A 20503-nucleotide genomic window follows, 5' to 3' on the forward strand; every position below is an offset into this window, starting at 1 on the left:
ATATTGTAATTCTCAAATGATCACAGTTATATTTTTATAACTGTGTAAAAATGGTAGTTTACCTCAAAAGGAAAATAGATAAGAAAGCTAGCAAATAATTTTGACGATAAAAAATGAAATAGTCATGAAGTTTCTTTCTGACCATTAAGATATGCATTGAATCAGAAAAACCTCAAAGAATACAACTTAATATAAAAGTGAACATAGAGGAATTGCACTAAAAAGTCCAGTATAAGAAATATATATATATATATATATATATATATATATATATTCATTAATTAAATTTATGTCATTTTTAAAAATATGTCATAAAATTTCTTTGTCTTTATATAATTTTCACCCTCCCTTTGACTGAACTCCAAGAGCTTGGAGCAATGCTTGGTTGGCTGTGGATCTCTGTATCTGCTCCCATCAGTTACTGGATGAAGGCTCTAGGATGACGTTTTGGGTAGCCACCAATCTGATTACAGGAGAAGGCCAGTTCAGGCACCTTCTCCACTATTGCTTAGAGTCTTAGCTGGGGTCATCCTGTGCAGCCGACTTGAACTCCTGGGAGCTCAGGGACTCTAGACTGACAGCTGGGGAGCCGGCATGGGCCCAAACTAGGTCCTCTGCATGTGCATGAGAGCTGTGTGCCTTGGTCTTTTCTGCTGCTCCTAGCAGGAGGACTCAGATCTGTCCCTGGTGCATGAGCTGGCTTTTCTTAACCCATTCCATATGGTGGGATGCCTTGCTCAGCCTTGATGCAGGTGGGAGTGGCTTGGTCCTGCCTCAACTATAAGGCTTTGTTAACTCACCATGAGAGGCCTACCCTTTCTGAGGAGTGGATGAGGGGGTGGATTAGGGGTGAGGGGGAGTGGTAAGAGTGAAGGAACTGTGGTTGGTATGTAAAATGAATAAACAATTTTTAAATTTTTTAAAATTATGAAAAATTGCATGTATTAACTATGGACATTTGTTAAATAAATTATAATGAACTAGTTGTCAAAAATACTTAATTTAAATTTTTACTTATACTGAAATCAAGAAAATTTCAGTTTGATAAAAAAGTTAAATATTTAAAAATAGCAACCATCAAATTTTACAAAACCATGAAAATGAGTTTCTGCCAGCTGTACCAGAATATCTTGAATTAACAAAAGCTAAAAATGTCTAATCTCAGTATTGTGGTACATTTCTGTAATCATAGCACTTGAGAAATGGAAGAATATGGATAAGGTTATACTCGGCTACATAGTGAGTTTGGAGTTTGAGGTCACATGAGAGTCTTAGTGAAAGAATAATCAGTTTGTTTGACCTCATAAAAAGCAAAATTAAGGCAAACAGTAATTGCAATTGAACAAGACATTATTTCCACATAAATATTTTAAGTTCTAATAAAGAGAAATAAGCAAGACATGGGTATACATTGTTGAAGAAGAAGGTTTTATCTTAGGTTAGTTCAAACAGCTTTTTTTATAATCTATGCCTCTGTTACTATTCCAGGCCCATCATGACCAATTAATTAATGAAATATGTGTGCATATATCTTCAGTGGTAATAAGAAATAGTGCTAATATTGTGTCGGTATAAGTTCCCTATATAAATTTCAGGGCTCAGCCACTGCCAGAGGCCAGCTGGCAGCGGGTATGAGTCCTCGCTTCCTTCTTTGTTACTTTCCCTGTAAGTGTTTTGTCTGAATTCTCCTGAAGTCAGCTTTTAACTTAATGAACATAGCTCCTACTTTTTACTTTGCAAGTTTGATTGGTGATAAAGAAATGACATCACAGTGACACTTTAATACAGAGCACATGCTGAGCTATATTTGATCTTTGACGCGTTTCCCTGGCATCCTAGCAAATAGATCCATTGGAATTTGCATGAGGCTGTATGTTCTATGTTTACAGAAGTAGCTACTTACTGTTAGCTCATTTTATACCAATCATTAGACAAAACTTGATAGGCCTTTTTGTTGTTTACTATTGCAATAACTTTCTACAATAACACTTTGGTTGCACACTCACTTTTGTCAGTACTCAATCCAGATGGTAATTTTATTTTTCAACTTACAAAGAGAAATAGTGCAAAATCACAATATTGAAAAATGCAAAATACTAGATCTATACTAGGACCTCAAAATCTTTGTTCTTATTTATGAATTCTATGTTCCTATCAGTTTAACATGATTTTTTAGGATATAAAGAATTGTTCATGATAAATTATTTCTGTTTTTTTTTAAATAAAATCAGTTGTTGGTATCTACAGATAAAGAATAGAATATATGTGATTTTTTTAAATACAATTTAAAGTAGAACACGATGCAACCATTAACCCTGTAGACAAATGATGTGTGAAAAATATATGCAAGCAGCTGCGGAGTTCTTTGTTATTTTGAAAATACCTTTATTTAAAAGCTTTATATATTATTTTGATTATATTTCCCCTCCTCACTTTACTAACCCAATTTCATGTTAATTCTTCTCTCAAAAAAATAAGTAAATAAAGCAGGAAAAACAACACAGTAAAAAAAGCTCTAAACAGAAAAATACACTTAAAATTAGGAGAGGGAATGAAAAAATTACTAAAAAAAAAAAAGAGAAAAGATACTCCATTGGAAAAATTATATTTCCTTTCCTAGCTGGTACCAGTAACAAATAGATTTTTGGTTGGGGGTTGTGTCCATTTCCTTTTCTGAAGGCTAGGCTTTGATTTGGTTTATAACTACGCAGTTCTTGTTGGTGCTGTCACAATCTCTGTGAGTCCTCTTGGGTTTAGAAGATGCTATTTCCTTCAATGCTACACCAGCTTTCTCCCTTGTTATCATTCCTCTCCTGCAAGCAACATTTAATATCCTTTGAACGCTTACTGAGGCAGATACTTGTGTTCAGTGGGGTATGAAGAACATGTAAATGATCCAGAGAAAGCTCAAATTCCTCTTAGAATGTACTTTAACAAGTCATTTTTGGTAATTTTCATCAATGTAACTACTTAGAATCATTTAATATGTGGCCCTGCATGCACATAATCTGTTTTCCCTAATTATAAAATCCATCATTTATAAAACTCTTTTATCATTCAATGATAAAACCTAACCCAAAGCAAGCTGACATCTCGACCAATATTTGTGTCAATTATGTTGTTGAACATTTGCTACTTAAATTTATTTATTTGATCATATTACAATCAGATTAGTCTTAATTTTCTGAAACTGAAATATGATTTTTAATGTGGGACAAAATAAAGAATTCTAAATGCATTTATTAATATTCTACAGAAATGTTAAGAATATTTAAGATCGACTTAATTACACGTTATACTTTCTTCTCTTACAGAGCAGCAAGCACGACAAGATGTTTTCTCTCAGCTTGATGAAGTTTTATCTTGGTGTGAAAAAGAAAATGAAGCCCCCAACCAGGTAAAGGCTGAAAGGAAAGGGGCAAAAAGGAAACAAAACAAACCAAACATAACAGAAATTAAGTCGGCTGAAAGGCTTAGGGATGAGTGGCATTAGTTTTACCACCTGTGAATCCTGAAGTCCTTCATCTGTACTTAGATCCTTAAGTGGACTTTGTGAGTATATGACAGGGCTGTTATTCCCACTGTGGGAAAGATTAAGCTCCTTATAGACTGCCCTCTGCCCTGGATGAGTCTGGAAATCCTCAGGTGCTATCAGCCACTATCAGAACAGGATTCCTTGGTCTCCCGTTCCTTGACAGGACAGCATACTGACTTCAGTATAGGGAGGAATGGTCCAAACACACTAAAAAAGAAATCACACACTGCCCTCCAACTTTCTGATGGTTTACTTTTAGAATATTTTGATCCTGGCTTTACAATTTTCTCTTAGCTCTAAGAATATGAACCTTCTTAAATATCATGTCTTTTTAATATTTAAAGAACACAACATTCAATTTATGCCATACTTTTTTATCATAGTCACTTTGATTAAATAAGTAATATTATTTTATTACTCCACAAAACTCTTTAAATGATCTGTAGTTCTCAGATTCCATTACTTAAATATTTTCTTATTTCCACCTCCATGTTTAATTTTTAAGCTGAAGACATATATATGTATTACACGTGCATACACACACACACACACACACATATGATTTCAGCTATTTTCCTTAGTATATCCATCATATATTTGTTGCTATAGAAAAATGCCTGAGAAAGAATCTTTAGGATAGCACAAATTTATTAATGCACCAAATATCAACATTAATGACTAAGTTTCAGAGGCTCAGGGTCTGTTACTCGGCTGAGTTCTGTTAAGAGGCCTCCTGTAGCTGCCTCACATCAAGAGATGACAAAGGCAGGGTTGTATTTAACATATTGTTTGTGTTCCTCTGATGCAGTTGGGGATTGACCGCATATTCGGAAAAACACCACTGGTAAGTTTCCTGGCAGCTTTTTCATTTTATATAATACTGACAAATTTGAGTAAAGAATGACACTCTGGCATAGGCAGAACTACAGAGAAGCAAAAGGAAATAAACTTGTATTAAGTTGAGTTAATTATAATCTCACATCCTTCCCACAGTCTCTTTCAAGAAACTGTATCTCATTTTTTTCATAGATAGTATTAGAATCTAGCTTTTAGGAGATAAATAGGCAAAATTAAAGATCATTTTTAAAGGGTAAAATCCTAAATTGAAACTTTAAAAAAATCCATAGTCTGTTTTTAAAACAGTTTCCTTTTGTGTTTTTTCATGTTGTCTTTCTTCTCCTGCCTGTTTCCCAGATCACATCTAAAGCCTACTGCTCAATGACCTCCTATGTCTAGCTCGTCCCCAGGTTATATTAGGTTGGACACTTCCAAATCCCTTCTTTACCAAGTCCTAGGGCCAGGGTTTCTTATCTGTGTGTTTTATGGGGAGTAACTAACTTTTTACTCTTACACTGTGACTCTGCCTTAGTTTTCTACTACACCCTTACACAGATACCACTGACTTCTCTCTAGCGACCATAGAAGATGATTTCACATTTGCCTGGTGATGAAATAAGACAGTGTCTTAATGTTAGGTACATTTTTTAAGACGAGCCTCTCCACAGAAGCAAATAGTTCTAATCAGACCAAATTAGACTGAATAAAAGATGCCCACGTTTAATGTTCCGCTCCCGGGGTGACCCGGAAAGCATGGCGACGGAATGAGAGAGAGGGAGAGACCATGCAAAATCCAGAGTCCACATATTCCTTTTCTGAGTGGCGGCCTAAATAGCCTGTGGGAGTGGTCTACCACTTGGCGGGCTTTTTTTGACCCTCCCTGGTGAGGGATCACTGCTTGGCAGCTTTCCAAGAGGTGGAGTCCGAATCAAGGCAACTCCCCCCCCCCCGGGGGGGGGGGGGCTTAAAATGGAGCTTCCTGTTCCATTCCAGCTCCAAGGATGGGTGCCAGAGGCTGGGGTGACACTTTCACCCAAACACTTAACAAGACTAATGAAAAAGGAAACAAGCTTTAGAATATCATTTTTTCCAAATGACTTGTTTTTCCTTATTATTGATAAGTCCAAGAATGTGAAGAGTATAACTTCATTGAAATGTCCATTATTTCATTGTAACATCAGGTACAAAAATCTTCCTCTCTAGAAAGTGACCTTTTCTTAGCCTCTCTAGACTCCCCGAACCTGCACCTGCTATTTCTGGGTTTTGCTATAGCAGGCCTCTTGGTTTCTCTTACCATGCTGTTTATTTGTTTGCATGGCCAGCTTCCCTAATGTACGGTGCAAAGCTTGGGAGCAAAAGCTGCTTTATGGAGGGTTTTAGTAAAACATTAGTGAGTGAGTGCCAACAGACACGTTGTGATGTTTATCTGCTGAGACCATGTCTAAGCCCTTTCTAAAAAAAGGAAGTTTCCACTCCATGAATGTGCACATATGTTCCAATTGGAGTCTCTGGGGGAATAGATGCCTCACTGCCATGTGCCTGAAAACACTGAATGACACTGACTTTGCCTTTCCAAAATATTGCTGGTGATTGTCCTCTGCCAATTGGAGATGTACTTCCCAGAAGACAGAAGCCACTGCTACTGACACAGTCTGAGTTTGATTTCATTAAGACACAAATTTGAAAGAGTTCAGAAATAGTTTTGACTGTTCCTAACGACAGTGTGGAAGAGCAGCTGTCTTTCACAAGTATTTATTGCATAAACCTTATTTTGTAGGCACCTGTGTTGTGACAGTTTACAAGCCCAGATGGAGTGGATGGCCAGTATCTTTATTGCCCAGGTATAGTATCTGTTATGACATCTAATCTACTGTAAGCTGTATTTAAAGGAAATGCTAGTGTGCTTGTAATTTTTATTGAATTTTTTGTTTATAGTGTATACAATTGATACATTTCACTTGAATATATTTTTACATATATCAAAATCCAAATTTTTCTATTGCTCTTTGAAAGAGAAGACTATTTTGACTGTCTAGGCTTAGGGAGAATGTGCTGTTTCAGATAGTTGCCTTGGCTGAGTTCTCGCTGCTCTGCAAAGACATGCAGATCTTCATAGAGAAGTATGCACTTGGCCTTCACCCCTTATCCTTCCTCCTCTGTCATTACAGAGGCAAATCCAGAAAAGTACATTTCTTTGATACCTGTTCTATGGTAAATACTTCATCAGAATCAAGTATTGTATCCCTTACGATTCATAGTAGAACCTGGAATCTCTTGAAAATGTTCATTGAAATAGTGTACACCTCTCAGAGTTCACTGAAACCCATCGACCCAGCTTCACACTCCATCTTCCACTTGAAGGAACATTCTCTTGACAAAGGGTTAAATAGGCCTATTAATGGAAAGGGTTTGTTTTTCAACCATTTCTAGGTGAATTAGCAGCACTGCTTCTCACAGACCATTAGGATTCATGGCTAATGAATAAGTTGTCACTATTGCTGTTCAGATGCATTCATATTTCTTACAATGAAAAAGTTTGCTCACTCCCAAATCTAGTTCTGTTTTGTTCTGAAAAGCATTTCCCTGTGCTGTAGTTTCCTAATTTCTCCACTGATGAATATAGATGCCACTTTTAACCTCTTTCGCTTTATCACCAAACTACTGCTCTGTAATATATTTGTAGGGAGAAAAAAAGTGAATTGTTAACATTTGAGTCATTTCTTCATCTTGAAAAACGAGATATCTGTACTGTACTTAAAAACCGAAACTCTAGCCGGGCGGTGGTGGCGCACGCCTTTAATCCCAGCACTTGGGAGGCAGAGGCAGGCGGATCTCTGTGAGTTCGACACCAGCCTGGTCTACAAGAGCTAGTTCCAGGACAGGCTCCAAAACCACAGAGAAACCCTGTCTCGAAAAAAAACAAAAAAAAAAAAAACAAAAAAACAAAAAAAAAACAAAAACAAAAACCGAAACTCTAAATGTGAAGTATTTTAGTTGAAGTCTAAGTTGAAAGCATACACTCAAAAGCTATAACAGTATTTGTTTACAATTAAACTGATGTTTATGTTTTCAGAATTGGAGTCAATAGACTTTCATATTGAAAGTCAAGAAATGAAAAGTACTTCTCCATTTGTAGCTCCCATTAAAAGCATATGTATAATTAGTTGTTTTATTTGTGCCTTTTCTGCTATATTGTAAACTCCTTAAGAATTATTCTTCCTTATTTGGCTCTCTTATACATTTGCCTATGTATATAGTGCTTGCCAAAATGCATACTAAGAGTTTCCAAAACATGAAAACAATGACTAAAATAGACATATAATTGGATCAGGTCTGAAGTGAAATGTGTGATACAATGAAGCTAATATGAATTGGGAAAGGAGGTGGTGTCACTTAGGTACAGGAGAACACAGGTTCAGAGGAGTTCTCAGGGAGTGCATTTCTGAAAGGGTAATAGGTGAGCTGAGTTCTGTATAACAGTTGGAGGCTGTTGCTCTATTGATGGGAACAAGAGCTCCAAGACTTGAGGTGACACCACAGTGAGTTCATTTCACAACTATCCTAAACATTTTACTAAGGAAAGATATGAGACAAGGAAGGTGTGAGAGCCTCCTTAGAACTTGAAATAAGGAAGGATATAATTGTAGTGTTTTTAAATTGAAAAACAATTATTAAGACAGCACTGTAACATGAGAACTGAATAATCACACAGAAACTGTATTAATTACAATGTTGTTTGGCTAATGGTTTAGGTTTATGCTTAGCTAGCTCTTACAATTTAAATTAACCCATTTCTATTAATCTATTTATCACCACAAGGCTGTGGTTTACCAGTAAGGTTCTGGCATCTTTCTCTTTCGGCAGCTACATGGTGTCTCCCTGACTCTGCCTTTTTTCTCCCTGCATTCTGTTTAGTTGGGTTTTTTTTCCACACAAGCCTATATTCTCCCCTGCCATAGGCCAAAGCAGATTCTTTATTAACCAATGGTAATAAGACATATTCGTAGCATACAGGGGGGATCTCACATCACAGCACAGGAGGAAACAGGGAGAATAGCTGTGTGGCACATGTTCTTGAGTGGAGACACTGTGCAAAACATAAAGATTGAGGACTATTTTAGAGATAAAGTTATTTTTTTAATTTATGGTCTATTTAGTTTGAAGAAATAGTAGAAATTAAAGAGGACCCTAATTTTTGAGTTTGTAACAAGATTTATTTCTTCCATTGAAGTAAGGCTTTGTTGTTGTTTTTTTTTTTTCATTTTCACTTGAGTTTCTTTCTGAAATGTATATGGAAAAGCAAATTTTCCATAATCTGAGGTGTCATGTTTTATATAACAGATAAGTACTATGTATGGGGTACCAGTCCATGAAGTTGGCTTCTTCTTGCTTGTATGTTCATAGGGAGGTCTGTCTATCTTCTATTACATTCACTGGAGAGGCTCCTAGAGAGTCAGAATAGCTGTCTTAAGTACAATATTAATAAATTGTAAATTTGGTGTATGTTGACATCTGAATACTTCATGATTTTCAATATCAATAATTATGGAAATTTTGCTGCATTTTGAATAATGATATTATAATAGGTTCATATTTTTAAGTAAGAAATTTTAACACTTTATACAAACTCGATGGTGTAAACAAACACAAGAATAGGTGTCCCTGTTGCTGATAACCTGTTTTTCAGTATGTGTTTCTTCCTTTTTACTTTTTTACAATTTATTTAAATAAATTTTAAGGACCTAGACAATTGATGATTGTAAAGATTGTTACCAGAGTGGTAGAAGGAAGTCAAGAGTTCTCATAGATGAAATGAAATTTAAGATATTTGAGATACACACATGGACATGCTGAGTTCCAAATCAGACTTTAAAAATTTAGGCAATAGTCTGAGGTTGGAATGTATATATGGGACAAGTTGGCATTTAGATTATATTGAGAGCTGTAGAAGAAGTTCGTGGGATGTTCAAAAAACATTAAGAAAGAGAGGACTGTCTAGTAAACCCTAGGGTGTTCCATATTTTGAGGTCTTGAAAAATATAGAAGATATAAGAAGGAATGACAAAAGAAAGTATGGATAGAGATAATGAGTTTGTGACTGTTGTGTGCAGTTAGGGGTCTGAGGCCAATGTAGATTTCGTGGCTTAAACGGGTTTGACTGTAAGATGGAGTAGTATATATTTTTTCACATTTGCCTACTAGATAACTCAGTCACTAGAAAAGTCATACAGGCCATGGTCAGACATGAGGAACCCTGCTGTTCATCATTGCTCGAAGTGGTAGCTTTTTTATTTTTCCCAAGTCATTGACTACAGAGCAATTATATCCTGGCCCACTGGGCAATATAAGTCATAATGGAGAAAGGTTATTTGCAATCAGAGCAACTGCTGATCGAAAAAGGAAAGGAAAACTCAGTTACATGGCTATGTATGTAGGATAATTAGTATATCTTACAATATAAAATTATATGTTTAAGTGATTAGTGATAATTTTTTTGAGTTATATCAGTGGGTTTAGCTCTGTGAGGCAGGAAAAGCTATTAGAAATTTTAGGGTGAGGTAGTGAAAAATAATATTCAAACAATGAGGAAACTAGTTGTCCTATGGCAGTGTTTACTAACTGTGAGTTTAAAGTTAACTCTAAAGTGAAGATGGTCTATAGAAAAGCCCTTTGTATTTTCTAATCCATCGATTACAGGCAAATTATAATGAAGTTCAGGGCTTTAAAGAAACAAGTGTAAATAAAAGTAAAAGAAGCACAGATCTTGAGGAAAATTATAAGGAAGCAAATTTACAAATTCACCATGCAATCCAAGCTAGGGTATGAAGGACAGGGAAAAGGAAGACATAGAAGAATAATGATGGTAAATAGTATCAAGGGTCAAAAGTCAAAAGAATATCTACAGTGGATGAAATGAAGTACGCAGAAAAGATAGAAAGGACTAAGTTGGAAAGTGAGGAGCAGAATTGGAGATTGGCAGTGTGATCATTGACTGTGCTGTCAATAGTACAATACCCAACTTGATAATCTCTGTTATGTGACTTTTGAAGTCACTTACCAATAGCTTACAAATGTTAAATGAAAACATTCGCTAGACCTGGAAACCCTCGTGTGTGTGTGTGTGTGTGTGTGTGTGTGTGTGTGTACATATATATTACCTTTTATCTCAAGAAATTGTAAGCATAATTTAAAATGTTACTGAGTACTTGTTCAACCTGTTCTCTCTCAATTTTACTTGTTTAGAATATCCCAATTATAAAATATCAAAGGTATTTTAACCGTATTTGGAGCCATGACATAAAAAAATAATGTAATGAAGTTTGAAACATTTTATGAATTGAGATAAATGCCTCCATGATTTTAAGAGTATGTATCAAGTCTGACAGTAATTGGACCTTTACTGTAGAATGTTTGAGGAATAAATGAATGTATGTATATTGGTAAAGGCATAATATGCCCCTCATTATAAATTAGAATGTCAATACATCTGGAAATGGACTATTCGCAATAAAACACTATGTTAAAATCCTAACTACACATAAAAATTTGTTGATGTATCTTAAAATTTGAAGAAAATAGTGAGGTTTTAGTTATATATAATTAGAGTTTATTTTTATTTCATCAACTATCTGTAAACTCATTTTACTTTGGTATTCATTGTTTGTTTCTTTAATAGATTGCTATCTGAAAATCAATTTGCCTTTCCTTGCTTCTAAAATGTTAATCTACCCTAGGAAATAGAAATATTCTTTAAATACGTTTTTGTGTGTTTATTTTGAGGATTAAGCACTCAGAGCTTACATTTTTACCTGTGGGCTCTTATCCCCCATTAAAAAAAATTGTTTTGTTTTGTTTTTGCATGACTATGATGGTGTGGTGGACTCGAATTCAGTCAATAATTTAAGGACAAATGCACCACTCTTTCTCTTAGAGAGTGATTTTCACTATAAATGTGTGTGTGTGTAAAAGGGTAACATTTCATTGAAATTCAATTAGATGGAAAAGCAACATTTTTCAAAAGGTCACAAAATAGGGCTAATTTTTTTCCAGATATCCATGCCTTAGATCAATTTGAGATATATAAGAACAAATTATTTTCATATTAAATTCACCTTTGATATAAGCAGGAAATGTTTAGTTACCTCTATTACAGGGCTTAGAAAAATAGACAAGTACATTATTTTTGCTTTACAAAAAGACTTGCCATTTTTCTCCAATCTTTTCTACCATTTGCTTTGATAAGTAGTACAGAGGGCATGTGTTTGAGAGTTAGAAATTGAACTGAGACCTCAAAGCTCGGTTCACTTAAGAATTTCACATCCTGGAGCCAAGTGCCTGCCAGAGTCAATGTGGAAGTAATTACAAATGGCATTCTCACAGAAAGTAGATTATTTGGTGTGGATGTGTGGGGAGCCAAGTGACTTATGTGGTGTAGCACATAATGAAATCACACACCAATGGCACTAAACTCTTATTTCCACAGCATGAGAATGATATATGGCCACCAGCTGGAAAAGAACGAAAGCGTTCAATAACCAAAAATCCCAAGATTGGAGGTTTACCTCTGATTCCCATCCAACATGAGAGGCATGCGTCCCAGGCCCAGAAGAATATTGAGGTTGGTTATGATTTTGTTGTTCTCTTTTTAACCTCCACTGTTTATTTGCCTACAACTTAACATGGCTGAGTAAATTAACTACCTCATTGGCTTCAGAAGCCTAGCAGTAATCACTTTGCATAGCTCAACGATGTCCAAGGTCCATATTGCGTAAAGAGAACTGTGTTGGTAACCTTCTGCCACTTGCTTTAATACCATTCACATTACATATACCTGACACCACTCCTGGTCTCTCAAGTAGCCAAGCAATTTTACCTATTTATATAAAACTGTGACTGCAAATCTGGTCTCAAATCAATTTCCCAAGATTACTTATATATCCTTTGAGTAAATATGAAGCAGAAATATGCCTAAATCATGTTACAGATACCCTAGTTTAGCATCACTGTCTAGGCTTGGAAACTTGGGATGTTTTAAAGGAGCCACAAGATAAATTCTGAATATTATTTTGAATTAATACGAATGATTTGAGATTTTTCAAAGAAGTGACTGTGTTTTCCTTTTGCCATCTTGTGATGTAGGAGAATATAACTACTCTATCTTGACAGAAAGCTGGGTCTCTTGGACAAGAGCATGGCTGCCTACTCTCAAAACTCACTTTGGGAATGACCCTTGGCATAGTACCTTAACTGAATTTTTCAAAGACAAAAATTAAGAAATAAACAAGTAAAAATAATCCAACCAACGTAAAAGGTCATATAAATTGTACATTCTTTGAACTTTAATTTGGGCTAAGCTGTTAGAGTTAATCTTTATAAATACTGTAGTGAGCATATATTATACACATGTTTCTTGTGCCAGAATATACTTGAAAGCTGGCGTATGTGATCTTGCCTAACTAATGTTATAAAATGAAAAATTAAATCTCTATGAATCTATGACTGCACCCCTGTTGATTCTATAACTAGAGCTTTTGATAGTAGTCTACTTTGCAGAGCTGGGGGCTACTTAGCCAATCAAGAATCTAGATTACATGTCATTAGCACTTGGGCCAGGGAATCACAACTTGATCCAGTGAAGCCATTATACAGTGGGCATTTGTTTTTCAGTGGCCAGTGTCTCCTGACACAGCCTTGTGACCAATAGAGAAACAAAAGATAAAATTTTAAGATTAAAAATACATTAAGCAGTATCAGCTATAGATAAATAAATCTACAACATATTTCCTAATCTCAAAACCTTAAGTATAATTTTTAACATGCCTAGGATAAAAACAAACAACCAAACAACAAAAGACAGATAAACTAAAACTAGGAAGAAGTATCAGAGTTTCTCATAATAATTCTATGAAATATTAATTGCTAGAAAATATATGAGTAATTAAAAAAATGAAACCAGTTTTGTACCTTTTTGTCATTCAATAAATTTGGCTAAGAGATTTTTTAAATATCCTAATACTTTAAAAACACTAAAACTTACTTTAAATAGTATAAAAGCAACATTAATCAAAAATAAAGTTTTTCATACAAATCATTAAGAACTTTACTATAGAATTATATTGGAGTAATACAGTTATATAAGAAGATATAATAATAAAATGCCCAAAGATTTCTTACTTTTGCTTTAAAAAGGAAAGCAGTTTAAAGTTACCATGTAGAATGTGTTTTGAGAAATAATGCAGTCATGTCATGACTCATGGGCAGGAAATATTGCTTTTCAGAGTAGTTCTTGGCTTTCTAGAAAATGCCGACTTGATTTGATTTTTTTTTTTAAGTGCTCTTGGAAGGAAGTTGTATTGAATGCCTCATCCAGTCAGGGAAGTCTTCTTGGAGACTTCTAACATTAGATTGATAAATTAGTAAGTAGTAAGACAACTGAAGTAATCTAGAATGAACATCGTTGGCCGTGGAAACTTCTTAGGAAGAGGCGAATGTAATATTTACGATTTTATAAGCTTGATACTACCTGTGGCACACTGGCTTCTTATAAATTGTGAACTTTTTCTAAACTTTGCATCCTCAGTTCCTTCCCTGTATGGAACCAGTAACCACTACTTTGCAGGGTTATTAGTGGTAACTAAGTTCTGCTGCACGAGAGGATTTATTAAAGTGATGTCTGCCTTGCAGCTGATACACATTGAGACAAAGTCATGAGCATGGGAAGTACAGTGGGATAATTCATTCATCTCTGATACTATAATCAAAGTGGGCATGATAGTGTGGACCTGTATTTCCAGCCTCTCAGAGGGGTGTAGAGAGGAGACTTGAGCCTACAGTTACAGGATAATCTGGGCACCCTGTCAAAATTTTGTCTCAAAAGAGATCCTTAAATAACACTTGTAAAATAAAAATAATGAAGAAAAATGACTCACTTAAAACAACAACAAAGCAAATGGTAAATTAGAATCCCAGTCTGTCTCTGTGTCTTCACTCCATGGCCATTTGATGTGTTGAGAGTGAACAGGCAGGCCAGCCAAACCTCCCGTGCCACTCACCTAAGTGTTGCTATGCAAACCATGGAAGCTCTATCATAGAAGGTCAAACATTATTTCAGGCCTTAAACTTCATGGTGTGACTATCCATTTCATAACATGGATATTATTTGTTAATGCAGAAGCTCACCAAGTGAAGTCATTTAGAAGTTTCCCACACTCATATTTGTATGTGTTGGTCACATCATTTATTTTTGGCGTCATTGGATCATATTGGTGACATCCATTATCTGGCTTTATAAGGAAATATATGAGCACCAGACAAAACGTGTAAAGGATTCGCTCTGAGAAGCCATTCTCCATCCATTGCTCTGGCTTTGGCAACGGGAACTGCTGTCTGAAGCTGGGGGAAGAGCTGCATTTCTGTTAAACCAAGACGACACAGACTGGCCCTTCCATAACATACTCCTGCTTACCTTTGCCTCCTTCATCTCTCTTTTGAAATAATGACCTCATCATTTAACACCAATGCAATGCCACCCTTTTCCTCATGTCTTTCTTTCCTTATAGCATGGCACATGAAGGGCACATAACATATATCCTGTAAGATGTAAAGCTCATGTGATCTCCTTTTCTTACTTTCCCATTCTTTGACTTTTAACATGTTGCTTCTACCACATGTTCCTGCCTTAATCATGAATGCTGTCATATTTTTTTAATACTTTGCCCCTAAATTATACATCTAAGACAGCCAAAGGTATTGTCCATTTACTAGTTTGTTTTGGTTTGATGGACTTTGCTGTTTGATAGTTGAAAGATAGTAAGAAGGATCACTGTGAAATGGATGACGGATGGATAGATAGATAATAGACAATAGAGATAGATAATAGATGATAGATTGATGATAGACAATAGATGGAGAGATAGATGGGTAGATAATAGAAAAATACATAGAGAGAGATGATAGCATATAGATAGATGATAGATAGATAGATGATAGATAGATAGATAGATAGATAGATAGATAGCTGCATCTTATACTTACTGAGTTCTAATACTCTGAGAACCTGAAGTGATTTCCCTCAGTTAGATATTTCTCAGCCAATAGAGATCATGATTTCTAACTTTCAGAATCTAGCCTTTATTCATTGAAGGTGATTTACAGTCTCCTCTTGGACCTGCCAGCCCTTTCTGTACATAGAGTAAATGTATGCTCTAACACTCTGATGCAAAAGTGAATATTAACACATGCATACACCACATTCCAGTGACTTTGAAAGTTTATAGAGAAATCAGAGCAAATGTTATATGGGGAAAACTTCCACTGCTTAAACATATTGGGAGAAATGTGAGCCTGGAAAACAAATTTAACTGATTTCTGTGCTACATTGTTTCTTAATATCTCTATTATGATGACTTATATTGTGATTCTGAAATCAAGGGCTACAGTCCAGAGACATGGACATAAATCCAGACACGTAAACGTCAACAACGGAACTTGGTTTTATATCTGCTGGGAGAAAGCAAGAACACTTGTCTCCAGTGGAGTGACACTGGGTGTATCATTAGCCACTCTGGGACAGATCTCATGTTCATGAGTAGTTGACTAACTAATAATAGACTACACAGGTTTTATATGTGTGTGTTTATTTGTGTTATAGGGTTTGTTTTGTTTTAGTTTGGCGTGATACATTTTGTTTTCTATGTTTTAATAATATTGTGTTTTGGGTTTGTTTTTTGAGGAAGAACCTAAAAGTGGGTAGGCAGGGAGTAGGAGAAGATCTCATGGACTTGTAAAGGAGAAGAATATGAATAAAATATATTTAATTTTTAAAACTGTTTTATTTAATAAAACATTTTAAAATTGTTAAAAAGTAAAACAAAATCCAGTCATGCAAGCTGCTTAAAGCAAAATCAAATTCGAGTATGCATTATAGAATACAATGAACTATAGAATGGGAAGCATCAACTGTTTGCTTAGTGTATTTTGTAAATATCAGTGGTCTCAAGTATTGCTTTACTGTGTCATATTTAATTTTCCACTAATTTTAGAGTGCAAGAGCAGAACTTGAAAGGCTGCGACTGTGTGAAAAGCATGATCGAGACTTCGTGGACCCCAGCTTAAAAGACAGAGCCTCCATCATAGCCCACTGCTTGGAGCACAAAGATGATAAACTTAGAAATCGTGCCAGAAAACATCGCAGTTTCAACTGCTTGGAGGACACAGAGGCAGAGATCCCACACAGTCTACCAAAGGGCTATAAAGGTCCGAAGACTCCGAAGAAGACTGAGGACAGGAACAGCAAGACAACTTTAGACCACGATCATAAGCTGCCATCAAAGGTCATTGAGGAACTTAGTGTGGTTCTCCAGAGGTCAAGAACCCTTCCTAAAGAGTTGCAGGATGAACAGACATTACAGAAATAAATAAATCATCAAACAAGTTATATTTTTTTAATATTGTGTACAATGTGTGCAAACCAGAAATCAAACTGTAATTATTGAGTCTTCTATCTAGACATATTTGTCTGTATTTAAGATATTTGTTTATGTATACCCAAGCATTTAAAGAAAATTTTAAAATATGTATATATGAGGTTGGGTATAAGATCAACTTTATTTTGGTCTGGAGACTCATAAAGTTCAATTGTATTAACTGTAATAATTTTTGGGGTCACTATAAGTGGCCAGATCTTTGAAAGTAGATGTGTAAGTGAGGGTAATTTATGAGCAGAAATCTGTACTGTATTGTATAAAATGCTGTGTCTACATGAAGCCTATGAAATTGTATCATATTTTGCACTTTGAGAAGGCTTTTATATTAAGTTGCCATGTGTTTTTAGGTTTACATAGGGTCCATCTTAGGGAAAAAAGGGAAATGAGTTCAAAAGGGGAGAGATATTTCAGTGTCTGTTCAACCTACATTGGAAAGAAAGACAAGACGTGAAAAAAATATACTACTAACCAAGGAGGTGACCTAACATTAATTCTAATTCATCTAGAAACAAAGCATTTTAAGGAGAAACTGCTTATTATGAAAACATCTCAGTGTCTTAAGTGTTTTCAACAATATTATCCAGCCAGCTCATGGCAGTGGTAGAACGGGCCACTGTCAGTTATGGTGTGAGTAGATAAGTAAGCCCCAAGACATATTCAGTACACCAGAGCTATCTGTCAGTGTCCACTCAGAGGATCTTTGCACTGAAGAGTGTGTACATGGACCCAGCATGGATGTCATGTACACTGTTGCTTCGTGCTGGGGATTCCTTAGGGCTCCCAACTGTATTTTTGGTACGAACAAAATTCATTACCATGGGGTCTTTTGCTATTTTTCCTTTATTCTATGTTTTGGCTGTTGTTGATGTTGTTTCATTTTGAAATGTAACATTATAATGTTTACTAATGTAACATTGTAATGCTTCCTCCTGCGATGTATGTCAGTATCAACTGGAAGTGTCAATGTATGCCAATGGCTGCCTGTACGACATTCGCAGGCAGGCACTTCCCATTCCGCTCAGTCTTTCCTCTCTACCGGTGGAAATGACATAGCCCTGTATTTTTGTTGTCACATAATTATGACATACAGCTTTGACAATTTTCATGAGTCAGACTACACTAGCTCATGAATAATAGTTCATGTCAAAGACAGTGCTTTTTGTTAAACTGGAATTTACATAGCAGATCTTCATTCTCAACACTTGTTAGTCCTCTTCTATAGCTGGGTCTTTTTTATTTAAGATGTGTATGTACTAAAGCCCTTATTTCAGCCCCTCTCTCGCCGGTAAATGAGGATATGAAGCACTAAGTCTGTCTTCACTCAGCTATGTTAACCACTTACATTTGTTATAGCAGATAGCAGATACCAGGAGTAAGTGATAAGTATTCTTTAAATCTAAATAAAATGTTAACTGAAATAATAAGTAAAACTGCAGGGCAGTTTTATGAGTTGGTGTCACTACTGAGGACTCTTTCTTCAAAAAAGATACCATGTTGTTTGGAAAGGAAAAATTAATTTTAGTAAACTTATTTCTGATATGTAATGATATTTATATTTTTATGAAATAAAGAGACATGGAAATAAATATCATTGGCCTTGTTGGGGAAGTGTTATACTCTTGGAACTACCCTACTGGAATTTCCCCTGAACGTTGAGCTCCGATCACTTCTGTTTTTCTTCTTTTCATGAATAATTGTCTTAATTTTAAAAATGTAACATAAGGGCTAACGGCTACATCTCACAGATTTTGAGTAAAAATTAAAATAGCTTTACAAGTCCACTAGATTATGACTCTTCTATTTTTTCATTCCTCTCAGAAATCTAAAGTTATTTTGGTGAAATGAATCAACTACTTTATCATTTTTTTCTGTTTTAAAAAATTGAATATGGTGCATCTAATAGTCCTTTGTCACCTTAAAAACACATCAAAATAAATGCCCTTTTATTTTAAAGGCTGGATACATTAATGTATTTCCTCAAAGAACTCAATAGTACTCACTTTCATTTTTTTTCCCATAAACTCAGTTGTCAGCCATGATCTGTAACAACATTACACGGAGGTTCATCAAAATGGCCCTGAGACCTGAAAGCAGCGTCAGGGAAGGCATAGCTCTGACTTGCGTATAGATGGGCTGCTGATTGGCCTGGCTCATTAAGTTTGTGAACTTTAATTCTAAAGTGCTCAGAGACAGCATATTGCAGAAGGGGATGCTATTGAAAATGGGAGTTGCTCTTTAACATCTGATTATCATGTGTGAGGATGACTCACACTCTTACCAGCTTATCAGAATTTCTTCCAAGACATTACTCAATAGAAGTGAGACTTGGGCTTAAAATGGGAACATTTTGCCATCACATGCATCTATATTCATTGCTAATTGGAAACCACACACTAAAGAATCCTACAGATTACCAAAGTGTGTCTTTTTAAAGCATACAGTTATTTTGGTTTAGTAAACTTTTAAAGTGTTCACAACTACATTGTCTTTGCCTTCTCTACCATGACTGCATATGTAGAATGTAAAATTTTAATAACTCATACATTCTGAAAGTTAAAACTTTAAATAAAATTATTGGTTAAAATATATTTAAGTCACAGTAATAACTGCTTCACACATAGTCATTTTGTGACTATATTGTGTACATGTAAAATTTATTCATGCATTGACATGCATTATAAGTCAAGTATATTAGAGAAATAATATTAATAGAATGAGAACCAATCTATAGTAGTTATTAATGTGTTGCTATAGTTCTTATTTTATCCAAATAGATATTGCTGGCTTTCAAAATGCTTCAAGCAGCTTTTTTTTTTCCTTTTGTGCTAACGTGCATACTGATAAAGCTGATTTCCACATTGCATTGGTTGAAATGTCCTAACAGCTCACATTTATCCTTAACCATCAAAATCTCAAAAAGTAACTTACTTTGACTAGGTCTTCTCAAGAGTTGCTTGCGTTAACAGGAGACCATGAGAGTGCGCTGTTCTGTTCTGAGAAGTTCCTTTGGAGGACATTAGGGCATCTAAAAACCAACGTGGTTTCATGGCCACCAGAGGACCAATGTATCTCAAACTCCGTTTCTTGGCCCTTCCATGTCATCTCTTACTGCTTTCCATGTCAAAAATGTAGGGGAGAAAGATTAAGCAAGCCATTTAGCTCACCAGTGACAGACTGACTATCTTTTCAGTCTAGTACAAGAGTGGCATTAAAGCTTCTTAAGTTTCAGCAGAGAAAAAGTGAGTGCAAGATTTGTAGAAAACGTGTAATACAAGAGTGCATATGTTACCTACAGGGCAGCTGCTGAAAAAATTCATATATTTATAATGTATATATAATACATTTTATTAGTTTTATGTGTTATATGTTGTATGATATATGCTCTGTATTATATGTTTATATATAACACATTAAAACAGACAAAAGTGAGAACAACAGTAAGGTGGTAAGTAAAAGTCCCAATATATCACTAACCCCTTGAAGTACGAAATAAACACAGACACCAATACCTATTTTATGCCTTTTGGACACATTTTTAGTTTAAAACAGATGAAGAAAGTAAGAACCTGAAGTGCATATATGCTTTCTATAAAGACAGAAATTTACAACAAAACTCTTATCCACAAACTTCTATAGTACAACACAC

At 35.3% G+C, this 20503-nt stretch overlaps 1 protein-coding gene across 3 annotated transcripts in view; it reads left to right on the plus strand.

The window, feature by feature from the left end:
• The window catches only part of Arap2 (ArfGAP with RhoGAP domain, ankyrin repeat and PH domain 2), a 174029-nt gene extending 155386 nt beyond the window's left edge, over positions 1-18643 (plus strand). For all 3 annotated transcript variants that reach the window (XM_041671300.1, XM_041671298.1, XM_041671299.1), the window contains 5 exons: positions 3315-3397; positions 4344-4379; positions 6150-6213; positions 11856-11990; positions 16414-18643. In XM_041671300.1, coding sequence (XP_041527234.1) covers positions 3315-3397; positions 4344-4379; positions 6150-6213; positions 11856-11990; positions 16414-16788 — 693 coding nt within the window. In that variant the 3' untranslated portion in view covers positions 16789-18643. The remainder of the gene's footprint in view (positions 1-3314; positions 3398-4343; positions 4380-6149; positions 6214-11855; positions 11991-16413) is intronic.
• The last annotated feature ends 1860 nt before the right edge of the window (positions 18644-20503 follow it).

Source organism: Microtus oregoni, unplaced genomic scaffold (genome assembly GCF_018167655.1).
Source record: "Microtus oregoni isolate MIOR12 unplaced genomic scaffold, Mior012 000021F_ref0000039, whole genome shotgun sequence".
NCBI classification, from domain to species: Eukaryota; Metazoa; Chordata; class Mammalia; order Rodentia; family Cricetidae; genus Microtus; species Microtus oregoni.